At 44.2% G+C, this 20,740-nt stretch overlaps 1 protein-coding gene across 1 annotated transcript; it reads left to right on the top strand.

Moving 5' to 3' along the window:
* Window positions 1-1,722: 1,722 nt before the first annotated feature.
* LOC106563752 (sodium-dependent phosphate transport protein 2A) lies at window positions 1,723-19,050 on the top strand. Its single transcript, XM_045690150.1, has 11 exons — window positions 1,723-1,926; window positions 3,008-3,154; window positions 3,322-3,465; window positions 4,014-4,125; window positions 4,249-4,444; window positions 5,099-5,194; window positions 5,295-5,415; window positions 5,627-5,794; window positions 7,238-7,354; window positions 13,049-13,173; window positions 16,897-19,050. The coding sequence occupies exons 2-11, from the start codon at window positions 3,022-3,024 to the stop codon at window positions 17,806-17,808; spliced, it is 2,124 nt and encodes a 707-aa protein (XP_045546106.1). The 5' UTR covers window positions 1,723-1,926; window positions 3,008-3,021; the 3' UTR covers window positions 17,809-19,050.
* The last annotated feature ends 1,690 nt before the right edge of the window (window positions 19,051-20,740 follow it).

Genomic DNA, 20,740 nt, shown 5'->3' on the forward strand with positions numbered 1-20,740 from the left:
GAAGGTGGCGCGGAGAACCTTTGTGGGCAAATTTTGTCATTAAACTTTGTCACCAAAGTATGTCATTCTCTGGATTTATGGTGCTTTCAAGACAACTGGGAACTCAGAAAAAAACAAGGTTGAATCATAATGATGTCAGTGATCTTCAGGTCGGAGCTCTAGAAAGAAGCCCGAGTTCCCGACTTGCAATTCTGAGTTGGATGACCGTTATAAACTTATTTTCCCAGTCGGAGATTGTTTTTTTCCGAGTTCCCAGTTGTCTTGAATGCACTATAGTCAGATTTCCCAGTTCAGAATTTCCAGTTGTTTTGAGCGCGGCAGAAGTCATGCTGGATTGACAGCATGGCCAATGTTGAACGTTTATCCTTCTAAGCTTGGAAAGAGACCCTTATACCCAAACTTGGGACCACACACCCACTCCACTGAATAGCAGGCTACTGATTGCTTTGCAATGCTTGCAGTTAGCCACTGATTCCTTCCAAACCACTCATTGTTGAATTTGCGATTTCCGACTTGTTGTGTAATGTTTATGTCCAATGGCCAATGAGCACAGATACGTTTTATCTATAATTTCTCTTCATATGACAAGGATTGAAAAGGATTTGCCAGCAGATTGTCGACTTGATTCATGATGATGACTGCTAGCTTGCTAGCTAAGATTTTGAAAGTATGATGTTGACATGATCAGTCCAATCAAAGCTACTATAGATATAACATGATTTAACTTAACTTTATCTGTGGCCAATATCCTTGAGCCTTCATGGGTGGGCACTTCTAATTTAACTCTATGGCAGCACGCAAGGGAATTGAATTTTCGAGATCTACTGTTAGATTTTGCGCTGACGTGGTGTCCCCATGAGTGACAGAACACTGAGCCAATCACGACACAACTATAGAACATTACCAACCCCTATGCTCCGTATTTTCCGCTGGCTGCCCCACCACCACAGAAAGCACTGAGTTATGCTGAAACACCTGCATTGTGGAGCTGCCTTACTTAAGAAAGCAAAAACGAGACCATGTTGGTATGCAGCTTTATTAACTCAATGATGATGATTATTATAATTGTTTACATTGTTTGCAAACTGATATGTGACATGTATTAGTGCCAAAATAACATGCAAAACCTGCCCTGAATGACAGGTCGCCACTGAAAAGGAGGATAACCGATTCAAAGGAAGTCACTCAAATAAGGAAATAAGAATTCAACCAAAACACAGCACACGATAGGATAAATATTTAAAGCACTTCTAAGTTAATATGTTCAAATTCAAATCCTACATCTCTATATGACTTGTGTGTGTGTGCGCGTGTCCGTGTGTGCGTGTGTGTGTGCGTGTGTGTGTGTGCGTGTGTGTGTGTGTGTGTGTGTGTGTAATCAATAATGTATTTTACATGGCATATATCTCTGTGTGAATCATCATGTTTATCTGTGGGACAGAAATCGGACGTTTCTGTCCAGGAAGCAGATTCATCATTCACAGCCGGGGGTATGACATCATTCACCAACAACTGTTCCTGTCCCGAGTGACCACACAAGTAGTGGGCAGCCAGCTCCACAGAGAGCAACGTTTGCCTGCTTCTCTAGGTCTCACCACCGGGTGTCACCCTCTGCATTCTGTTCCAACACTCGAAAAGCCAGAGTAAAGCTGAAAGAATGCTCCCCATCTCTTTCCGTATGAAAGTTGCAGCCTTTAGGCATTTGCCACATAATCAGTGAACTCTCTCTTCATATTAGCACTAAGTATAATTTAACCACCTGGAGCACATTCAATGTTTTGTGGTTAAACACGTGAGTTGCTACTTTTAGACTTTGCACCTCAGACTCAGGAGGAGACATACAAAAGCCAGGTCTCTCTCCTTCACACATTGTCAAAAGAGGAGTATACTGTCATTGTTTGGTGGTAAAGTGTTGGGCATAAGACGGTAAGACAAGTCTATCTAATAGCTGTCACTAATCTAATCAATGTTTTCATGACCAAATGATTTTGGTCATGGCCCCTGTTAACATTATCCATTGTTTGGGTTGTGAGCTAGCATGTGCTATCTAGATATATATTTTTATTCAAAGGGATTAGAGAGCTTTCGACTGGCATTGGAGATCTTTTTGTACCCACAGATGTAAAGCCTTTGAATTATTGAAGTGGAAGACTACTGGCTTGATGTTCAGCCTCCTCAGCAGCCCCAGAGACAGTGAAAACAGGATCTAAACCTTTCATCTAACACCAGGCTTTATAGTGCCGCTATGCTTTGCAGAAACAGCGCTTCGAGCTGTATTTTAAAAGCTGTAGATCCACAAAGTGCACACTCCTTAAATGCAACAAATATATTGTACTGAGAGATAACTTAATGAGAACAATTAGCATAATGAAGGAATACGATAGAAAAATCTACACCCTTTAAATTAACAAATAAATACATCAAGAATGAACCCAATGTTGACTACTTTATACAAAATAAAATTTATATTATTAAAGTCTTATTTCACCTGACCTCAGTCAACTGATCCAACTGGCTTATTGTCATATTCCTACGGTTCTGTTGGGTCCATTCTTTAGAAAGATTGCTCACCGGAGCAGTAATTTGACTTTACTGTGGTCAATAATGTAATTTCTATATTACTTCAATTGGACATAGAATCCTCTACAATAGGACGTGTTCCATGACAGCATGCCCCTCCAGGACTCATCATGTGCTCTGGTAAAGAGGAAATACCTGGGACAACAGTCACACCTGGACAGAGACATCCTTCCTGACCCCCCAAAAACCTGGCCTGAATCCCCACTCACAAAAGCACGTGTTACGTGGAGGAGGGGATGGACACATTCAGGAATGGAATATAGTGTGACTGATTTACCTGCACCACTCCAGGCACAATGTTGAAAAGTAAACCATTTAATACAGAATGTTTGTTTTCATGCATGGTTATCCATTAACCAACTAATAGTTCATCTCACTATGACAACAGCTTATCTGATATGCCGGAACTTGTTATTTTAACCTGCAGATATTGCTTCGTCAATGTCCCAGACTCAGGCAGAGAGAATGAGATCAGTTTTCATCAACGTCTCCAAGATCCCCCTGCTCCTCCTCTTCCTGTACATGTTCGTCTGCTCGCTGGATGTTTTGAGTTCTGCCTTCCAGTTAGCAGGAGGTATCCTTCCTCAGGTTCATTCATCCTGGTTGATTACTGTATGACTACTCTCCCATCAATCTCTGACTACATGAGACAAAACTTTATAGATTGCCATAAAAAAAGAAATGATTAGCCTTACCCCACAGCTGTAAATGTAAGTGGTGTGTTCCCCACTGGGTGGACAGGTAAGGTGGCTGGGGACATCTTCAACGACAACGCCATCCTGTCCAACCCGGTGGCAGGGCTGGTGGTGGGCATCCTGGTGACGGTTCTGGTCCAGAGCTCCTCTACCTCCACCTCCATTGTCGTCAGCCTCGTCTCCTCGGGACGTAAGTCACACACACACACACACACACACACACACACACACACACACACACACACACACACACACACACACACACACACACACACACACACACACACACACACACACACACACACACACACACACAAATGAAAGGTATTTCTTGACATGTCTCCTCAATACAAGATGAAAGAGTATTTCTTGACATGTTGCCTCAATACCAGATGAAAGGTATTTCTTGACCTGTTGCCTCAATACAAGATGAAAGGGTATTTCTTGATGTGTTGCCTCAATACAAGATGAAAGGGTATTTCTTGATGTGTTGCCTCAATACAAGATGAAAGGGTATTTCTTGATGTGTTGCCTCAATACAAGATGAAAGGGTATTTCTTGACGGGTTGCCTCAATACAAGATGAAAGGGTATTTCTTGATGTGTTGCCTCAATACAAGATGAAAGGGTATTTATTGACGTGTTGCCTCAATACAAATGAAAGAGTATTTCTATAAAAAAGATTGACTTTGTAATATAGATGAATAGTGGTTTATTGTTTTGCTCCTTGCTTGTGCAGTACTCAATGTGAGGTCTGCCATCCCAATCCTCATGGGATCCAATATTGGGACGTCCGTCACCAACACCATCGTTGCTCTGATGCAGGCTGGAGAGAGGGATGAGTTTGAACGGTAAGAAATGGCTGTGTATCCTCCTCTCCTGTAATTCCTTAGGATTTAAACAAACCCTATACCAAGTATCGCCACAGTTTGGCATCATGAATGATTTATAATAACATGGCCTGTTCATTGCAGGGCATTTGCTGGAGCGACGGTGCATGACTGTTTTAACTGGCTGTCAGTGCTGGTGCTACTGCCCCTGGAGGAAACCACAGGCCTGCTGAGAAGACTGTCTCAGGCCGTAGTTGACACCTTCCACATCAGCTCTGGAGACAAAGCCCCAGAGATGCTTAAGGTCATGACTGAACCACTCACCAAACTCATCATTCAGGTACTGAACCACTCACCAAACTCATCATTCAGGCACTGAATCACTAATCAAACTCATCATTCAGGCACTGAACCACTCACCAAACTCATCATTCAGGTACTGAACCAATCACCAAACTCATTATTCAGGTACTGAACCACTCACCAAACTCATCATTCAGGCACTGAACCACTCACCAAACTCATCATTCAGGTACTGAACCAATCACCAAACTCATTATTCAGGTACTGAACCACTCACCAAACTCATTATTCAGGTACTGAACCACTCACCAAACTCATCATTCAGGTACTGAACCACTCACCAAATTCATCATTCAGGTACTGAACCAATCACCAAACTCATTATTCAGGTACTGAACCACTCACCAAACTCATCAGTCAGGTACTGAACCACTCACCAAACTCATCATTCAGGTACTGAGGCACTCACCAAACTCATCATTCAGGTACTGAACCAATCACCAAACTCATTATTCAGGTACTGTTGGGGTTGGGCAAAATGTGTGGGTCTGCACTGTGTGGCTTTGGTCAAACACGAGTCACATGTCCAGGTATGTAGAAAGACTTATGAGCTTGTCTTTGGATCATTCATCCTTCCTTTGATCACCTCGCATTGATCGATATTATGTTTTATTCCCATTTATCCTTACAGTTGGACAAGTCTGTCATCACAGGCATCGCCATGGGAGATGAGGCCATGAGTAACAGGAGTCTGGTGAGGGTATGGTGTAAGAATCACATCCTAACGGTAAGACCAAATGCCACAGGCCTCTCTTGATGTGCAAAATATCTGGAGTCACTGGTTTGTTGGTTTCAAATACAGATGTTTCTCTCTCATCCCCCTGCAGTCCTCTGTGAATGTTTATGTTGGTGATTCCTTCAACTGTACGTCAATACAACCCTGCTGGCAAAGCAATGCAACAACCTGGACAACACAGAACATGACTCTGCTTGTAAATATAGAAAAATGTAAATCAATGTAATTTTCATTCCTGGAATTGAGCGAGTGTCAAAGTACTGTCACAGGGAAATATGTGACAGTCATACTGATTCCGCTACAGTCCTGGGGCTGCGGGCCCTGGGGCTGCGGACCCGTAGTGGGGCCTTAGTGACAGATAATCTTGACAGATAAAAGCAGCAGAGTAGAAAGACTGACCCAGTCCTCTGTTGATGTCCCTAGGCAGCCATCTGTTTGTGGACTCGTTTTTGTCCGACCTGGAAGTAGGCATCATTCTGCTAGCCTGCTCTCTTCTGCTCCTGTGCACCTGTTTGTTGCTGCTGGTCAAGCTGCTCAATTCCCTGCTCCAAGGCCAGGTGGCTAAGGCCATCCAGAGGATAATCAACACAGGTGGGTGTAATCTAAATGTGACTGGAACATTGAGCTCAGAAAACTTAGTTATGATTTATTTTTGTCCTCACTGTGGTGTATGATTGCAAAGAATATCTATTTGAAGTGGTGCCCATAGGATCTGCATAGCTTATTAGAGGTGGGGCCCATAGGCTCTGCATAGCTTATTTGAGGTGACATCCATAAGCTCTACATAGCTTATTAAAGGTGGGGTCCATAGGCTCTGCATAGCTTATTAGAGGGGGTGTCCATAGGCTCTGCATAGCTTATTAGAGGGGGTGTCCATAGGCTCTGCATAGCTTATTAGAGGGGACGCCCATTGGCTCTGCACAGCTTTTACATAAGCACTATGTAGCTATTTAGTAAGCATAGATACATTTTGGTTGTGTGAGGAAAACAAAGCAGTAACAAAACACAGAGGTAGATTATGCAGTAAGTAAAATATATATATATATTTTTTTATTTATTTCACCTTTATTTAACCAGGTAGGCTAGTTGAGTACAAGTTCTCATTCACAACTGCGACCTGGCCAAGATTAAGCAAAGCAGTGCGACACAAACAACAACACAGAGTTACACATGGAGTAAACAAACATACAGTCAATAATACAATAGAAAAAAAATCTATATACAATGTGTGCAAATGAGGTAAGATTAGGGAGGTAAGGCAGTAAATAGGCCATAGTGGCAAAATTATTACAATATAGCAAATAAAACACCGGAGTGATAGATGTGCAGAAGATGAGTGTGCAAGTAGAGATACTGGGGTGCAAAGGAGCAAAATAAATTAAATAAATAACAGTATGGGGATGAGGTAGTTGGATGGTTATTTACAGATGAGCTATGTACAGGTGCAGTGATCTGTGAGCTGCTCTGACAGCTGGTGCTTAAAGCTAGTGAGGGAGATATGAGTCTCCAGCTTCAGTGATTTTTGCAGTTCATTCCAGTCATTGGTAGCAGAGAACTGGAAGGAAAGGTGGCCAAAGGAAGAATTGGCTTTGAGAGTGACCAGTGAGATATACCTGCTGGAGCGTGTGCTACGGGTGGGTGCTGCTATGGTAACCAGTGAGCTGAGATAAGGCGGGGCTTTACCTAGCAAAGACTTATAGATGACCTGGAGCCAGTGGGTTTGGCGACGAATATGAAGCGAGGGCCAGCCAACAAGAGCATACAGGTCGCAGTGGTGGGTAGTATATGGGGCTCTGGTGACAAAACGGATGGCACTGTGATAGATTGCATCCAATTTGCTGAGTAGAGTGTTGGAGGCTATTTTGTAAATGACATCGCCGAAGTCAAGGATCGGTAGGATAGTCCGTTTTACGAGGGTATGTTTGGCAGCATAAAATAACAATCCCAGCATCTGACATATTTCCCTTGAAAGCTCTTTACTGAAACTCCACATACTGTAAGTAATATGAATCTCCCCTCTCTCCCCTCCTCCAGACTTCCCCTACCCGTTTGGCTGGCTGGCAGGTTACCTGGCCATCCTGGTGGGGGCTGGCATGACCTTTGTGGTCCAGAGCAGCTCAGTGTTCACCTCTGCCATCACTCCTCTCATAGGTGAGTGTTACGAATACTATTTACCATGCAGATCACTTTGTAAGTTCTGGGCTCATAGGAGTGCTGATCTACGACTAGATTCAGAGTCATTAACCGGTACCTACAAAGCAGATCATTGTTTTTATTTAGGTCATACAGTGCCTTTAGAAAGCATTCAGACCCCTTGACTTTTCCACATGTTGTTATGTTACAGCCTTATTCTAAATTGGACTAAATACAAAAAAATCCTCAGCAAACTACACACAATATCCCATAATGACAAAGGGAAAACAGGTTTACATTTTTTTTGCACATTTATTAAAAATAAAAACCCTTTGCTATGAGACTCGAAATTGTCAGGTGCATCCTGTTTTCATTGATCATCCTTGAGATGTTTCTACAACTTGATTGGAGTCCACCTGTGGTAAATTCAATTGGTTGGACATGATTTGGAAAGACACACACCTGTCTATTTAAGGTCCCACAGTTGACAGTGCATGTCAGAGAAAAAACCAGGCCATGAGTGTCAGGTTTCAGGTAGACCCAAATGCAGACTGTGTTGAAGTAACAAAGCTTATTGCAGCAACAGGGGCAAGCACATGACAGGTCAAGGCAGGAAGGGGTCGATAATCCAGAGTAGAGGGCAATGGTACAGGATGGCAGTCAGGCTCAGGGTCAGGGCAGGGCAGAGAGGTCAGGCAGGCGGGCTCAGAGTCAGGACAGGCAAGGGTCAAAACCAGGAGGGCAAGAAACAGAGACAGGGGAAAAGCAGGAGGTGAGACAAAACGCAGGTTGACTTGACAAACAAGATGAACTGGCAACAGACAAACAGAGAACACAGGTATACAGTTGAAGTAGGAAGTTTACATACACTTAGGTTGGAGATATTAAAACTCATTTTTCAACCACTCCACAAATTTCTTGTTAGCAAATTATAGTTCTGGCAAGTCGGTTAGGACATTTACTTTGTGCATGACACAAGTAATTTTTCCAACAATTTTTTACAGACAGATTACTTCACTTATTATTCACTGTATCACAATTCCAGTGGGTCAGAAGTTTACATACACTAAGGACTGTGCCTTTAAACAGCTTGGAAAATTCCAGAAAAGATGTCATGGCTTTAGAAGCTTCTGATAGGCTAATTGACATCATTTGAGTCAATTGGAGGTGTACCTGTGGATGTATTTCAAGGCCTACCTTCAAACTCAGTGCCTCTTTGCTTAACATCATGGGAAAAGAAATCAGGACAAATTAGCCAAGACCTCAGAAAAACAATTGTAGTGCTTCACAAGTCTGGTTCATCCTTGGGAGCAATTTCCAAACGCCTGAAGGTACCACGTTCATCTGTACAAACAATAGTACGCAAGTATAAACACCATGGGACCACGCAGCCGTCATACCACTCAGGAAGCAGACGGGTTCTGTGTCCTAGAGATGAATGTACTTTGGTGCGAAAAGTGCTAATCAATCCCAGAACAACAGCAAAGGACCTTGTGAAGATGCTGGAGGAAACAGGTACAAAAGGATCTATATCCACAGTAAAACGAGTCCTATGGCAGCATCATGTTGTGGGGGTGCTTTGCTGCAGGAGGGACTGGTGTACTTCACAAAATAGATGGCATCATGAGGCAGGAAAATTATGTGGATATATTGAAGCAACATCTCAAGACATCAGTCAGGAAGTTAAAGCTTGGTCCCAAATGGTCTTCCAAATGGACAATGACCCCAAGCATACTTCCAAAGTTGTGGCAAAATGGCTTAAGGACAACAAAGTCAAGGTATTGGAGTGGCCATCAAAAAGCCCAGACCTCAATCCTATAGAAAATTTGTGGGCAGAACTGAAAAAGCATGTGTGAGCAAGGAGGCCTAGAAACCTGACTCAGTTACACCAGCTCTGTCAGGAGGAATGGGCCAAAATTCACCCAACTTATTGTGGGAAGCTTGTGGAAGGCTCCCCGAAACATTTGACCCAAGTTAAACAATTTAAAAGCAATGCTACCAAATACTAATTGAGTGTATGTAAACTTCTGAACCACTGGAAATGTGATGAAAGAAATAAAAGCTGAAATAAATAATTCTCTCTACTATTATTCTGACATTTCACATTCTTAAAATATAGTGGTGATCCTAACTGACCTAAGACAGGGACGTTTTACTAGGATTAAATGTCAGGAATTGTGAAAAACCGAGTTTACATGTATTTGGCTAAGGTGTATGTAAACTTCCAACTTCAACTGTGAGTACCCAGGGGATAATAGGGAAGATGGGCGACACCTGGAGGGCGGTGGAGACAATTGGAAGGACAGGTGAAACAGATCAGGTCGTGACAATGAGATTGAAGGAATTGTCCGTACAGCTCTGAGACAGGATTGTGTTGAGGCAAAGACCTGGGGACGGGTGCCACAAAAATTCTGCAGTATTGAAGGTCCCCAAGAACACAGTGGCCTCCATCATTCTTAAATTGAAGAAGTTTGGAACCACCAAGACTCTTCCTAAAGCTGGCCGCCGGGCCAAATTGAGCAATCAGGGGAGATGGGTCTTGGTCAGGGAGGTGAAAAAGAGCCTGATGGTCACTCTGACAGAGCTCCAGAGTTCTTCTGTGGAGTTGGGACAACCAGCTCTGCAGCACTCCACCAATCAGGCCCTTATGGTAGAGTGGCTAGACAGAAGCCACTCCTCAGTAAAAGGCACATGACAGCCCGTTTGGAATTTGCCATCAGATTCTCTGGTCTGATGAAACCAAGATTGAACTCTTTGGCCTGAATGGCAAGCGTCACGTCTGGAGTAAACCTGGCACCATCCTTTCGGTGAAGCATTCTGGTGGCAGCATCATGCTGAGGGGATGTTTTTCAGCGGCAGGGACTAGTCAGGATCGATGGAAAGATGAACGGATCAAAGTACAGAGAGATCCTTGATGAAAACCTGCTCCAGAGTGTTCAGGACCTCAGACTGGGACGAAGGTTCCCCCTCCAACAGGACAACGACCCTAACCACACAGCCAAGACAACGCAGGAGTGGCCACTGCGTTGAGTGGTCTCTGAAGGAGTGGTCTCTGAATGTCCTTGAGTGGCCCAGCCAGAGCCCGGACTTAAACTCCATCGAGCAACTCTGGAGAGACCTGAAAATAGCTGTGCAGCAACGCTCCCAATCAAACCTGACAGGGCTTGAAAGGACCGGCAGAGAAGATTGGGAGAAACTCCCTCCAAATACAGGTGTGCCAAGCTTGTAGTGTCTTACCCAAGAAGACTCGAGGCTGTAATCGCTGCCAAAAAGTGCTTCAAGAAAGTACTGAGTAAAATATTCTGAATACTTATGTAATGGGATCTGTTTTTGCTTTGTCATTATGGGGTATTGTGTGTAGATTGATGAGAAAAAAATTGTTTTAATCAAGTTTAGGATAAGGCTGTAACGTAACAAAATGTGGATAAAGTCAAGGGGTCTGAATTTTTTAGCTCCCAAGCACGGCCCACTTGTAAAACTGTAATAAACTACTACTTCTTTTCCAGGGTTAGAACTTATAAACAAGGCTGCATGGGATTTCTCTTAACGTGACTCTGTGCAGCCAATGGCAATGTTCGCTTTAGGTATAACGCCGGGAGCCGCTTCTGGATTTGACAGCTCAACCGCAGTTCCACCTCCGACATGTCAAAACAACAGGGAATCGGCTAGAGCGAATCTGATTGAATCTAGCCTCTAGAATCAGCCCCAGTGTCTATGTAATCTTATTCATTATAATCTAATATACAAAACTGATCCTAGATCAGCACTCCTACTCTGAGACGCTTAAGAATACGGGCCCTGGAATCTTCCAAGCTAAAGGTATTCTGTAGACAGCTGACCTGAGCAGGAGATCAAATGACTCATTCCTCTGGTGGTGATAGTGACACATATGAGTTCATGAGGAGGTGGCACTAGTTTCTCTTTAAGCCTTTGTGAGGTATTACTTTTCTCATGAATTTCACTTTTTTTACGTGTGTGTGTGTGCGGGGGGGGGGGCATTAACCCAATTGAAAAATGCAGGGCTTGTTTTTGCTCTATTTGTTGATGAAACACTTACAGGAGAAACAAGAGGTCATACTAATATGAATTAAGGTAGGTTTTGTTTGGGAATGAATGATGTGTGTGATGATGGAGCCAGGTGTATTATTTGCTAGAGAGTGGAGGATCCATTTCATGCTGTCTAATCCCCGGCACTCTCTGGGGGATAGATCTACCTCAGTGTTCTGAGATCAGCAATAATTAACTGCACAGTGGCTGGACTCTCCCACGGAGCATGGGAGTGAGCTGTGGCTCCATGGAATCCCTATTTCTGGGCTGCCCAGAGTTTAAGCAGGCACGGAGACAAAGTCTTTCTCACACAGAATAGCTACTGCTATTCAAATCAAATCAAACTTTATTTGTCGCATGCGCCGAATACAACGTGTAGACCTTACTGTGAAATGCTTACTTACAAGCCCTTAACCAACAGGTAGACCTTACTGTGAAATGCTTACTGACAAGCCCTTAACCAACAGTGCAGTTCAAGAAGAGTTAAGTAAATATTTACTAAGTACACTAAAGTAAAAAATTATAAAAAGTAACACAATAACATAACAATAACGAGGCTATATACAGGGTTACCGGTACCGAGTCAGTGTGCAGGGGTACAGGTTTGAGGTAATTTGTACATGTAGGTAGGGGTGAAGTGACTATGCATAGATAATAAACAGCGAGTAGCAGTAACAACAGTATACAGGGGGGGTTGTCTGGTGGTGATTGTATTAATTGTTCAGCAGTCTTATGGCTTGGGGGTAGAAGCTATTGAGGAGCCTCTTGGTCCTAGACTTGGCGCTCCAGTACCGCTTGCCGTTTGGTAGCAGAGATAACAGTCTATAACTTGGGTGACAGGAGTCTCTGACAATTTTTGGGGCTTTCCTCTGACACCGCCTATTATATAGGTCCTGGATGGCAGGAAGCTTGGCCCCAGTGACGTACTGGGCCGTTCACATTACCCTCTGTAGCGCCATGCGGTCAGATGCCGAGCAGTTGCCATACCAGGCAGTGATGCAACCGGTCAGGATGCTCTCGATGGTGCAGCTGTAGAACCTTTTGAGGATCTGGGGACCCATGCCAAATCTTTTCAGTCTCCTGAGGGGAAAAGGTGTTGTCGTGCCCTCTTCACGACTGTCTTGGTATGTTTGGACCATGATAGTTCGTTGGTGATGTGGACACCAAGGAACTTGAAAGTCTCGACCCACTCCACTACAGCCCCGTTGATGTTAATGGGGGCCTGTTCATCCCGCCTTTTCCTGTAGTCCACGATCAGCTCCTTTGTCTTGCTCACATTGAGGGAGAGGTTGTTGTCCTGGCACCACACTGCCAGTTCTCTGACCTCCTCCCTGTAGGCTGTCTCATTGTTGTCGGTGATCAGGCCTACCTACCACTGTTGTGTCGTCAGAAAATGTAAGGATGGTGTTGGAGTCGTATTTGACCACGCAGTCGTTGGTGAACAGGGAGTACAGGAGGGGACTAAGTACACACGCCTGAGGGTCCCCTGTGGTGAAGATCAACTTATCAGACGTGTTGTTGCTCCAGCCAACAGTTCCTTAACTGGAACTAGATAATGCTGTCTCCTCACCAACCATGTGATTCCTCTACTAAATAAAGCTTCAGTCTATGGAGTTGCAGCCCCATCACATGGCTCTGTAATGCCATTGTACTTTGTGCTCTCAGGTATTGGTGTTATCAGCATTGAACGTGCCTACCCTTTGACCCTGGGGTCAAACATTGGCACAACCGCTACAGCTATCCTGGCAGCATTGGCAAGCCCAGGGGACACGCTGGCTGCAGCTTTCCAGGTACAGAAATCTCATCCTTTTACACTGGAACTTAACATTACTGTTTTTGTTATCCTTTCCAATCAATCAATCAATCAAATGTATTTATAAAGCCCTTTTTACATCAGCCAAAAACTCAGCCTAAAACCCCAAACAGCAAGCAATGCAGATGTAGAAGCACGTTTACAGGGTCTTCTGTCCTATCATGTCTCTGTCATTACGTTACCCTGATCTGTTTACCAGGTTTTCTGCCCTATCATATCTCTCTCATTACATTACCCTGGTCTGTTTACACGGTCTTCTGTCCCATCATATCTCTGTCATTACGTTACCCTGGTCTGTTCTACAGGGTCTTCTGTCCCATCATGTCTCTGTCATTACATTACCCTGGTCTGTTTACACGGTCTTCTGTCCCATCATATCTCTGTCATTACATTACCCTGGTCTGTTCTACAGGGTCTTCTGTTCCATCATATCTCTCTCATTACATTACCCTGGTCTGTTCTACAGGGTCTTCTGTTCCATCATATCTCTCTCATTACATTACCCTGGTCTGTTTACACGGTCTTCTGTCCCATCATATCTCTGTCATTACGTTACCCTGGTCTGTTCTACAGGGTCTTCTGTCCCAGCATATCTCTCTCATTACATTACCCTGGTCTGTTTACATGGTCTTCTGTCCCATCATATCTCTGTCATTACATTACCCTGGTCTGTTCTACAGGGTCTTCTGTCCCAGCATATCTCTGTCATTACATTACCCTGGTCTGTTTACATGGTCTTCTGTCCCATCATATCTCTGTCATTACATTACCCTGGTCTGTTCTACAGGGTCTTCTGTTCCATCATATCTCTCTCATTACATTACCCTGGTCTGTTCTACAGGGTCTTCTGTTCCATCATATCTCTGTCATTACATTACCCTGGTCTGTTTACACGGTCTTCTGTCCCATCATATCTCTGTCATTACATTACCCTGGTCTGTTCTACAGGGTCTTCTGTTCCATCATATCTCTGTCATTACATTACCCTGGTCTGTTCTACAGGGTCTTCTGTTCCATCATATCTCTCTCATTACATTACCCTGGTCTGTTCTACAGGGTCTTCTGTTCCATCATATCTCTCTCATTACGTTACCCTGGTCTGTTCTACAGGGTCTTCTGTTCCATCATATCTCTGTCATTACATTACCCTGGTCTGTTCTACAGGGTCTTCTGTTCCATCGTATCTCTGTCATTACATTACCCTGGTCTGTTCTACAGGGTCTTCTGTTCCATCATATCTCTGTCATTACATTACCCTGGTCTGTTCTACAGGGTCTTCTGTTCCATCGTATCTCTGTCATTACATTACCCTGGTCTGTTCTACAGGGTCTTCTGTTCCATCATATCTCTGTCATTACATTACCCTGGTCTGTTCTACAGGGTCTTCTGTTCCATCATATCTCTGTCATTACATTACCCTGGTCTGTTCTACAGGGTCTTCTGTCCCAGCATATCTCTCTCATTACATTACCCTGGTCTGTTCTACAGGGTCTTCTGTTCCATCATATCTCTCTCATTACATTACCCTGGTCTGTTCTACAGGGTCTTCTGTTCCATCATATCTCTGTCATTACATTACCCTGGTCTGTTCTACAGGGTCTTCTGTTCCATCATATCTCTGTCATTACATTACCCTGGTCTGTTCTACAGGGTCTTCTGTTCCATCATATCTCTGTCATTACGTTACCCTGGTCTGTTCTACAGGGTCTTCTGTTCCATCATATCTCTGTCATTACATTACCCTGGTCTGTTCTACAGGGTCTTCTGTCCCATCATATCTCTGTCATTACATTACCCTGGTCTGTTCTACAGGGTCTTCTGTTCCATCATATCTCTCTCATTACATTACCCTGGTCTGTTCTACAGGGTCTTCTGTTCCATCATATCTCTGTCATTACATTACCCTGGTCTGTTCTACAGGGTCTTCTGTTCCATCGTATCTCTGTCATTACATTACCCTGGTCTGTTCTACAGGGTCTTCTGTTCCATCATATCTCTGTCATTACATTACCGTGGTCTGTTCTACAGGGTCTTCTGTTCCATCATATCTCTGTCATTACATTACCCTGGTCTGTTTACACGGTCTTCTGTCCCATCATATCTCTGTCATTACATTACCCTGGTCTGTTCTACAGGGTCTTCTGTTCCATCGTATCTCTGTCATTACATTACCCTGGTCTGTTCTACAGGGTCTTCTGTTCCATCGTATCTCTGTCATTACATTACCCTGGTCTGTTCTACAGGGTCTTCTGTTCCATCATATCTCTGTCATTACATTACCCTGGTCTGTTCTACAGGGTCTTCTGTTCCATCATATCTCTGTCATTACATTACCCTGGTCTGTTCTACAGGGTCTTCTGTCCCAGCATATCTCTCTCATTACATTACCCTGGTCTGTTCTACAGGGTCTTCTGTTCCATCATATCTCTCTCATTACATTACCCTGGTCTGTTCTACAGGGTCTTCTGTTCCATCATATCTCTGTCATTACATTACCCTGGTCTGTTCTACAGGGTCTTCTGTTCCATCATATCTCTGTCATTACATTACCCTGGTCTGTTCTACAGGGTCTTCTGTTCCATCATATCTCTGTCATTACGTTACCCTGGTCTGTTCTACAGGGTCTTCTGTTCCATCATATCTCTGTCATTACATTACCCTGGTCTGTTCTACAGGGTCTTCTGTCCCATCATATCTCTGTCATTACATTACCCTGGTCTGTTCTACAGGGTCTTCTGTTCCATCATATCTCTCTCATTACATTACCCTGGTCTGTTCTACAGGGTCTTCTGTTCCATCATATCTCTGTCATTACATTACCCTGGTCTGTTCTACAGGGTCTTCTGTTCCATCGTATCTCTGTCATTACATTACCCTGGTCTGTTCTACAGGGTCTTCTGTTCCATCATATCTCTGTCATTACATTACCCTGGTCTGTTCTACAGGGTCTTCTGTCCCATCATATCTCTGTCATTACATTACCCTGGTCTGTTCTACAGGGTCTTCTGTTCCATCATATCTCTGTCATTACATTACCCTGGTCTGTTCTACAGGGTCTTCTGTTCCATCATATCTCTGTCATTACATTACCCTGGTCTGTTCTACAGGGTCTTCTGTCCCATCATATCTCTGTCATTACATTACCCTGGTCTGTTCTACAGGGTCTTCTGTCCCATCATATCTCTGTCATTACATTACCCTGGTCTGTTCTACAGGGTCTTCTGTTCCATCATATCTCTGTCATTACATTACCCTGGTCTGTTCTACAGGGTCTTCTGTTCCATCATATCTCTGTCATTACATTACCCTGGTCTGTTCTACAGGGTCTTCTGTTCCATCATATCTCTGTCATTACATTACCCTGGTCTGTTCTACAGGGTCTTCTGTCCCATCATATCTCTGTCATTACATTACCCTGGTCTGTTTACACGGTCTTCTGTCCCATCATATCTCTATCATTACATTACCCTGGTCTGTTCTACAGGGTCTTCTGTCCCATCATATCTCTCTCATTACATTACCCTGGTCTGTTCTACAGGGTCTTCTGTTCCATCATATCTCTGTCATTACATTACCCTGGTCTGTTCTACAGGGTCTTCTGTTCCATCATATCTCTCTCATTACATTACCCTGGTCTGTTCTACAGGGTCTTCTGTTCCATCATATCTCTGTCATTACATTACCCTGGTCTGTTCTACAGGTCGCCTTGTGTCATTTCTTCTTCAACATACTGGGCATTCTGCTGTGGTACCCTGTGCCCACCACCCGCCTGCCCATCCGTATGGCCAGGACTCTGGGGCAGCGCACAGCCAAGTATCGCTGGTTTGCTGTACTCTACCTGCTTCTGTGCTTCCTGCTCCTGCCCTCGCTCGTCTTCGCCCTCTCCATGGCAGGCTGGCAAATGATGGCTGGGGTGGGCGTGCCCTTCGCTGCGGCCCTCCTCTTGGTGTCTGTGGTGAACATGCTGCAGGTTCACAGGCCAGGGTGTCTGCCAGTGAGGCTGCAGAGCTGGGACTTCCTACCTGTCTGGATGCATTCCCTTCAACCCCTGGATACCCTAATCACCAAGGTGACCCTGTGCTGCGCTAAAGGAGCCAGCGAGCCTGGTCTGATACAGTGCTCCATGGACCATGATGGTCCTCAGAAGAGGAGCCACATGGCTTTGGACAACCTTGTTCTGTGTTACATAGACGAAGCCCCCACAGTGGTAATGTCCCAGGGGGCAGACGAAGCCCCCACAGTGGTAATGTCCCAAGCAGCAGACAAAGCCCCCACAGTGGTAATGTCCCAGGGGGCAGACAAAGCCCCCACAGTGGTAATGTCCCAGGGGGCAGACAAAGCCCCCACAGTGGTAATGTCCCAGGGGGCAGACAAAGCCCCCACAGTGGTAATGTCCCAGGCAGCAGACAAAGTCCCCACAGTGGTAATGTCCCAGGGGGCAGACAAAGCCCCCACAGTGGTAATGTCCCAGGCAGCAGACAAAGCCCCCAAAGTGGTAATGTCCCAGGGGGCAGACGAAGCCCCCACAGTGGTAATGTCCCAGGCAGCAGACAAAGCCCCCACAGTGGTAATGTCCCAGGGGGTGAACAGGGTCAGGAGCACACGTCTGTAGAACATATGACACTGGAACAACAGAAAAACAGAGCAGAATATCTTGTGAAAGCAGCATCGTGGACTGCAAGAAATGTGCAGTGATGATCTAATGTTATGGAACAACGAGACTGGAGCAGAAAACTGTAGGAGCTTGTGGTTGCATGAAAACATGACCCCACTCACAGTCAGTTCTTTTATGGATTGCGGAAATCATGCATGATGCAAGCAGTTACAAAACAGTGTTTACTGTAGTTGAGTTATGTCACACACTGTACAAAGCCAAGGAATCATTAAGAGTTTATTATTTACTCACAGTAACTCTATTTCCAGACAAATGTTTGGGCCTATAGCCAACAGGACATATGTATTATACCATCATTTCCCACAATCAGGATAGAATTTCACTTTCTGTCAAAACAAACACTTCTTCCTCTTTGCTATCAGTCAGGAGAGGCAGTAAATGTCTGTCTCTCTGCTGAAAATGCAGGAAGTCTGATTGAATAGAATGACAAAAACCACTCAGCCAATTAAAAGGCCTTAAAAAAAGAATACAAGTTATGCATATGAATGGCTGCGTAATTGAAGCTATATAGGAGGGAATGGACGCCTCCACTCGCTAATTATAAAGCGACGGGGCTCTGAATGGTTGATTAAACATCCATTTGGTGGCATAATGGCAAGTGATTTCCCCAGTTTCAATACATTTTAGGCTTAACGTCTCCTCGCTACTCTTTGAACAATTGGTACTTTAACCACATGCATATTCCAGAGAGTTAAAATGAGATGATTTGATCATTTTGTTCAAAATCACAATTATTGTACATATAGGAGTTTCATATTTGGCATGAGATGGGAAGCAATTGTTATATATGCTAAATGTATCAAGTCAACTGTGTGTAACACAGAAAGACATGATTCTGCCTTTCCTATTTAAAAGACACAGTAGAGCAGGGCAAATGGCTTTTCACCGGACCAGTTTTTCCAACCGAGCTGAGACAGACAAGAGAGTTGCCAGTGTCATGAAACTAGAAGCTAGAATAGAATTTAGTAATAATTCAGAATATACCACATCTAACAGTCAGCAGATAGGGAGTTTGATATCATCCGTAATAGCCAAGGACGATAGATGAAGAGCAGCCATGAGATGGCATGTTTTTATTAGATAAAAAGTTCTTGAGGCAGACCTATTTTAAGTGTAGGCTACTTTTCTTGTGACAGAAGCCTACAGAGCCTTCCAGTACAGAGCCCTAGACTACATTTTACAGAACAGAGCCCTAGACTACATCTTACAGTACAGAGCTCTAGACTACATCTTACAGTACAGAGCCCTAGACTACAGCTTCCAGTACAGAGCCCTACACTACATCTTACAGTACAGAGCCCTAGACTACATCTTACAGTACAGAGCCCTAGACTACAGCTTACAGTACAGAGCCCTAGACTACAGTTTACAGTACAGAGCCCTAGACTACATCTTACAGTACAGAGCCCTAGACTACATCTAACAGTACAGAGCCCTAGACTACATCTTACAGTACAGAGCCCTACACTACATCTAACAGTACAGAGCCCTACACTACATCTTACAGTACAGAGCCCTACACTACATCTTACAGTACAGAGCCCTACACTACATCTAACAGTACAGAGCCCTACACTACATCTTACAGTACAGAGCCCTACACTACATCTAACAGTACAGAGCCCTACACTACATCTTACAGTACAGAGCCCTACACTACATCTTACAGTACAGAGCCCTACACTACATCTTACAGTACAGAGCCCTAGACTACATCTTACAGTACAGAGCCCTAGACTACATCTTACAGTACAGAGCCCTACACTACATCTTACAGTACAGAGCCCTACACTACATCTTACAGTAAAGAGACCTAGACTACATCTTCCAGTACAGAGCCCTACACTACATCTAACAGTACAGAGCCCTACACTACAGCTTCCAGTACAGAGCCCTACAATACATCTTACAGTACAGAGCCCTAGACTACATCTAACAGTACAGAGCCCTACACTACAGCTTACAGTACAGAGCCCTAGACTACATCTAACAGTACAGAGCCCTACACTACATCTTACAGTACAGAGCCCTACACTACATCTTCCAGTACAGAGCCCTACACTACAGAGCCATAGACTACATCTTACAGTACAGAGCCCTACACTACAGCTTCCAGTTCAGAGCCCTAGACTACATCTTACAGTACAGAGCCCTAGACTACATCTTACAGTACAGAGCCCTACACTAAATCTTACAGTACAGAGCCCTACACTACAGCTTCCAGTACAGAGCCCTAGACTACATCTAACAGTACAGAGCCCTAGACTACATCTAACAGTACAGAGCCCTAGACTACATCTTACAGTACAGAGCCCTAGACTACATCTTACAGTACAGAGCCCTACACTAAATCTTACAGTACAGAGCCCTACACTACAGCTTCCAGTACAGAGCCCTAGACTACATCTAACAGTACAGAGCCCTAGACTACATCTTACAGTACAGAGCCCTAGACTACATCTTACAGTACAGAGCCCTAGACTACATCTTACAGTACAGAGCCCTACACTACATCTTACAGTACAGAGCCCTACACTACATCTAACAGTACAGAGCCCTACACTACATCTTACAGTACAGAGCCCTAGACTACATCTTACAGTACAGAGCCCTAGACTACATCTTACAGTACAGAGCCCTACACTACATCTAACAGTACAGAGCCCTAGACTACATCTTACAGTACAGAGCCCTACACTACATCTTACAGTAAAGAGACCTAGACTACATCTTCCAGTACAGAGCCCTACACTACATCTAACAGTACAGAGCCCTACACTACAGCTTCCAGTACAGAGCCCTACAATACATCTTACAGTACAGAGCCCTAGACTACATCTAACAGTACAGAGCCCTACACTACAGCTTA

Source organism: Salmo salar, chromosome ssa11 (genome assembly GCF_905237065.1).
Source record: "Salmo salar chromosome ssa11, Ssal_v3.1, whole genome shotgun sequence".
Lineage (NCBI taxonomy): Eukaryota > Metazoa > Chordata > Actinopteri > Salmoniformes > Salmonidae > Salmo > Salmo salar.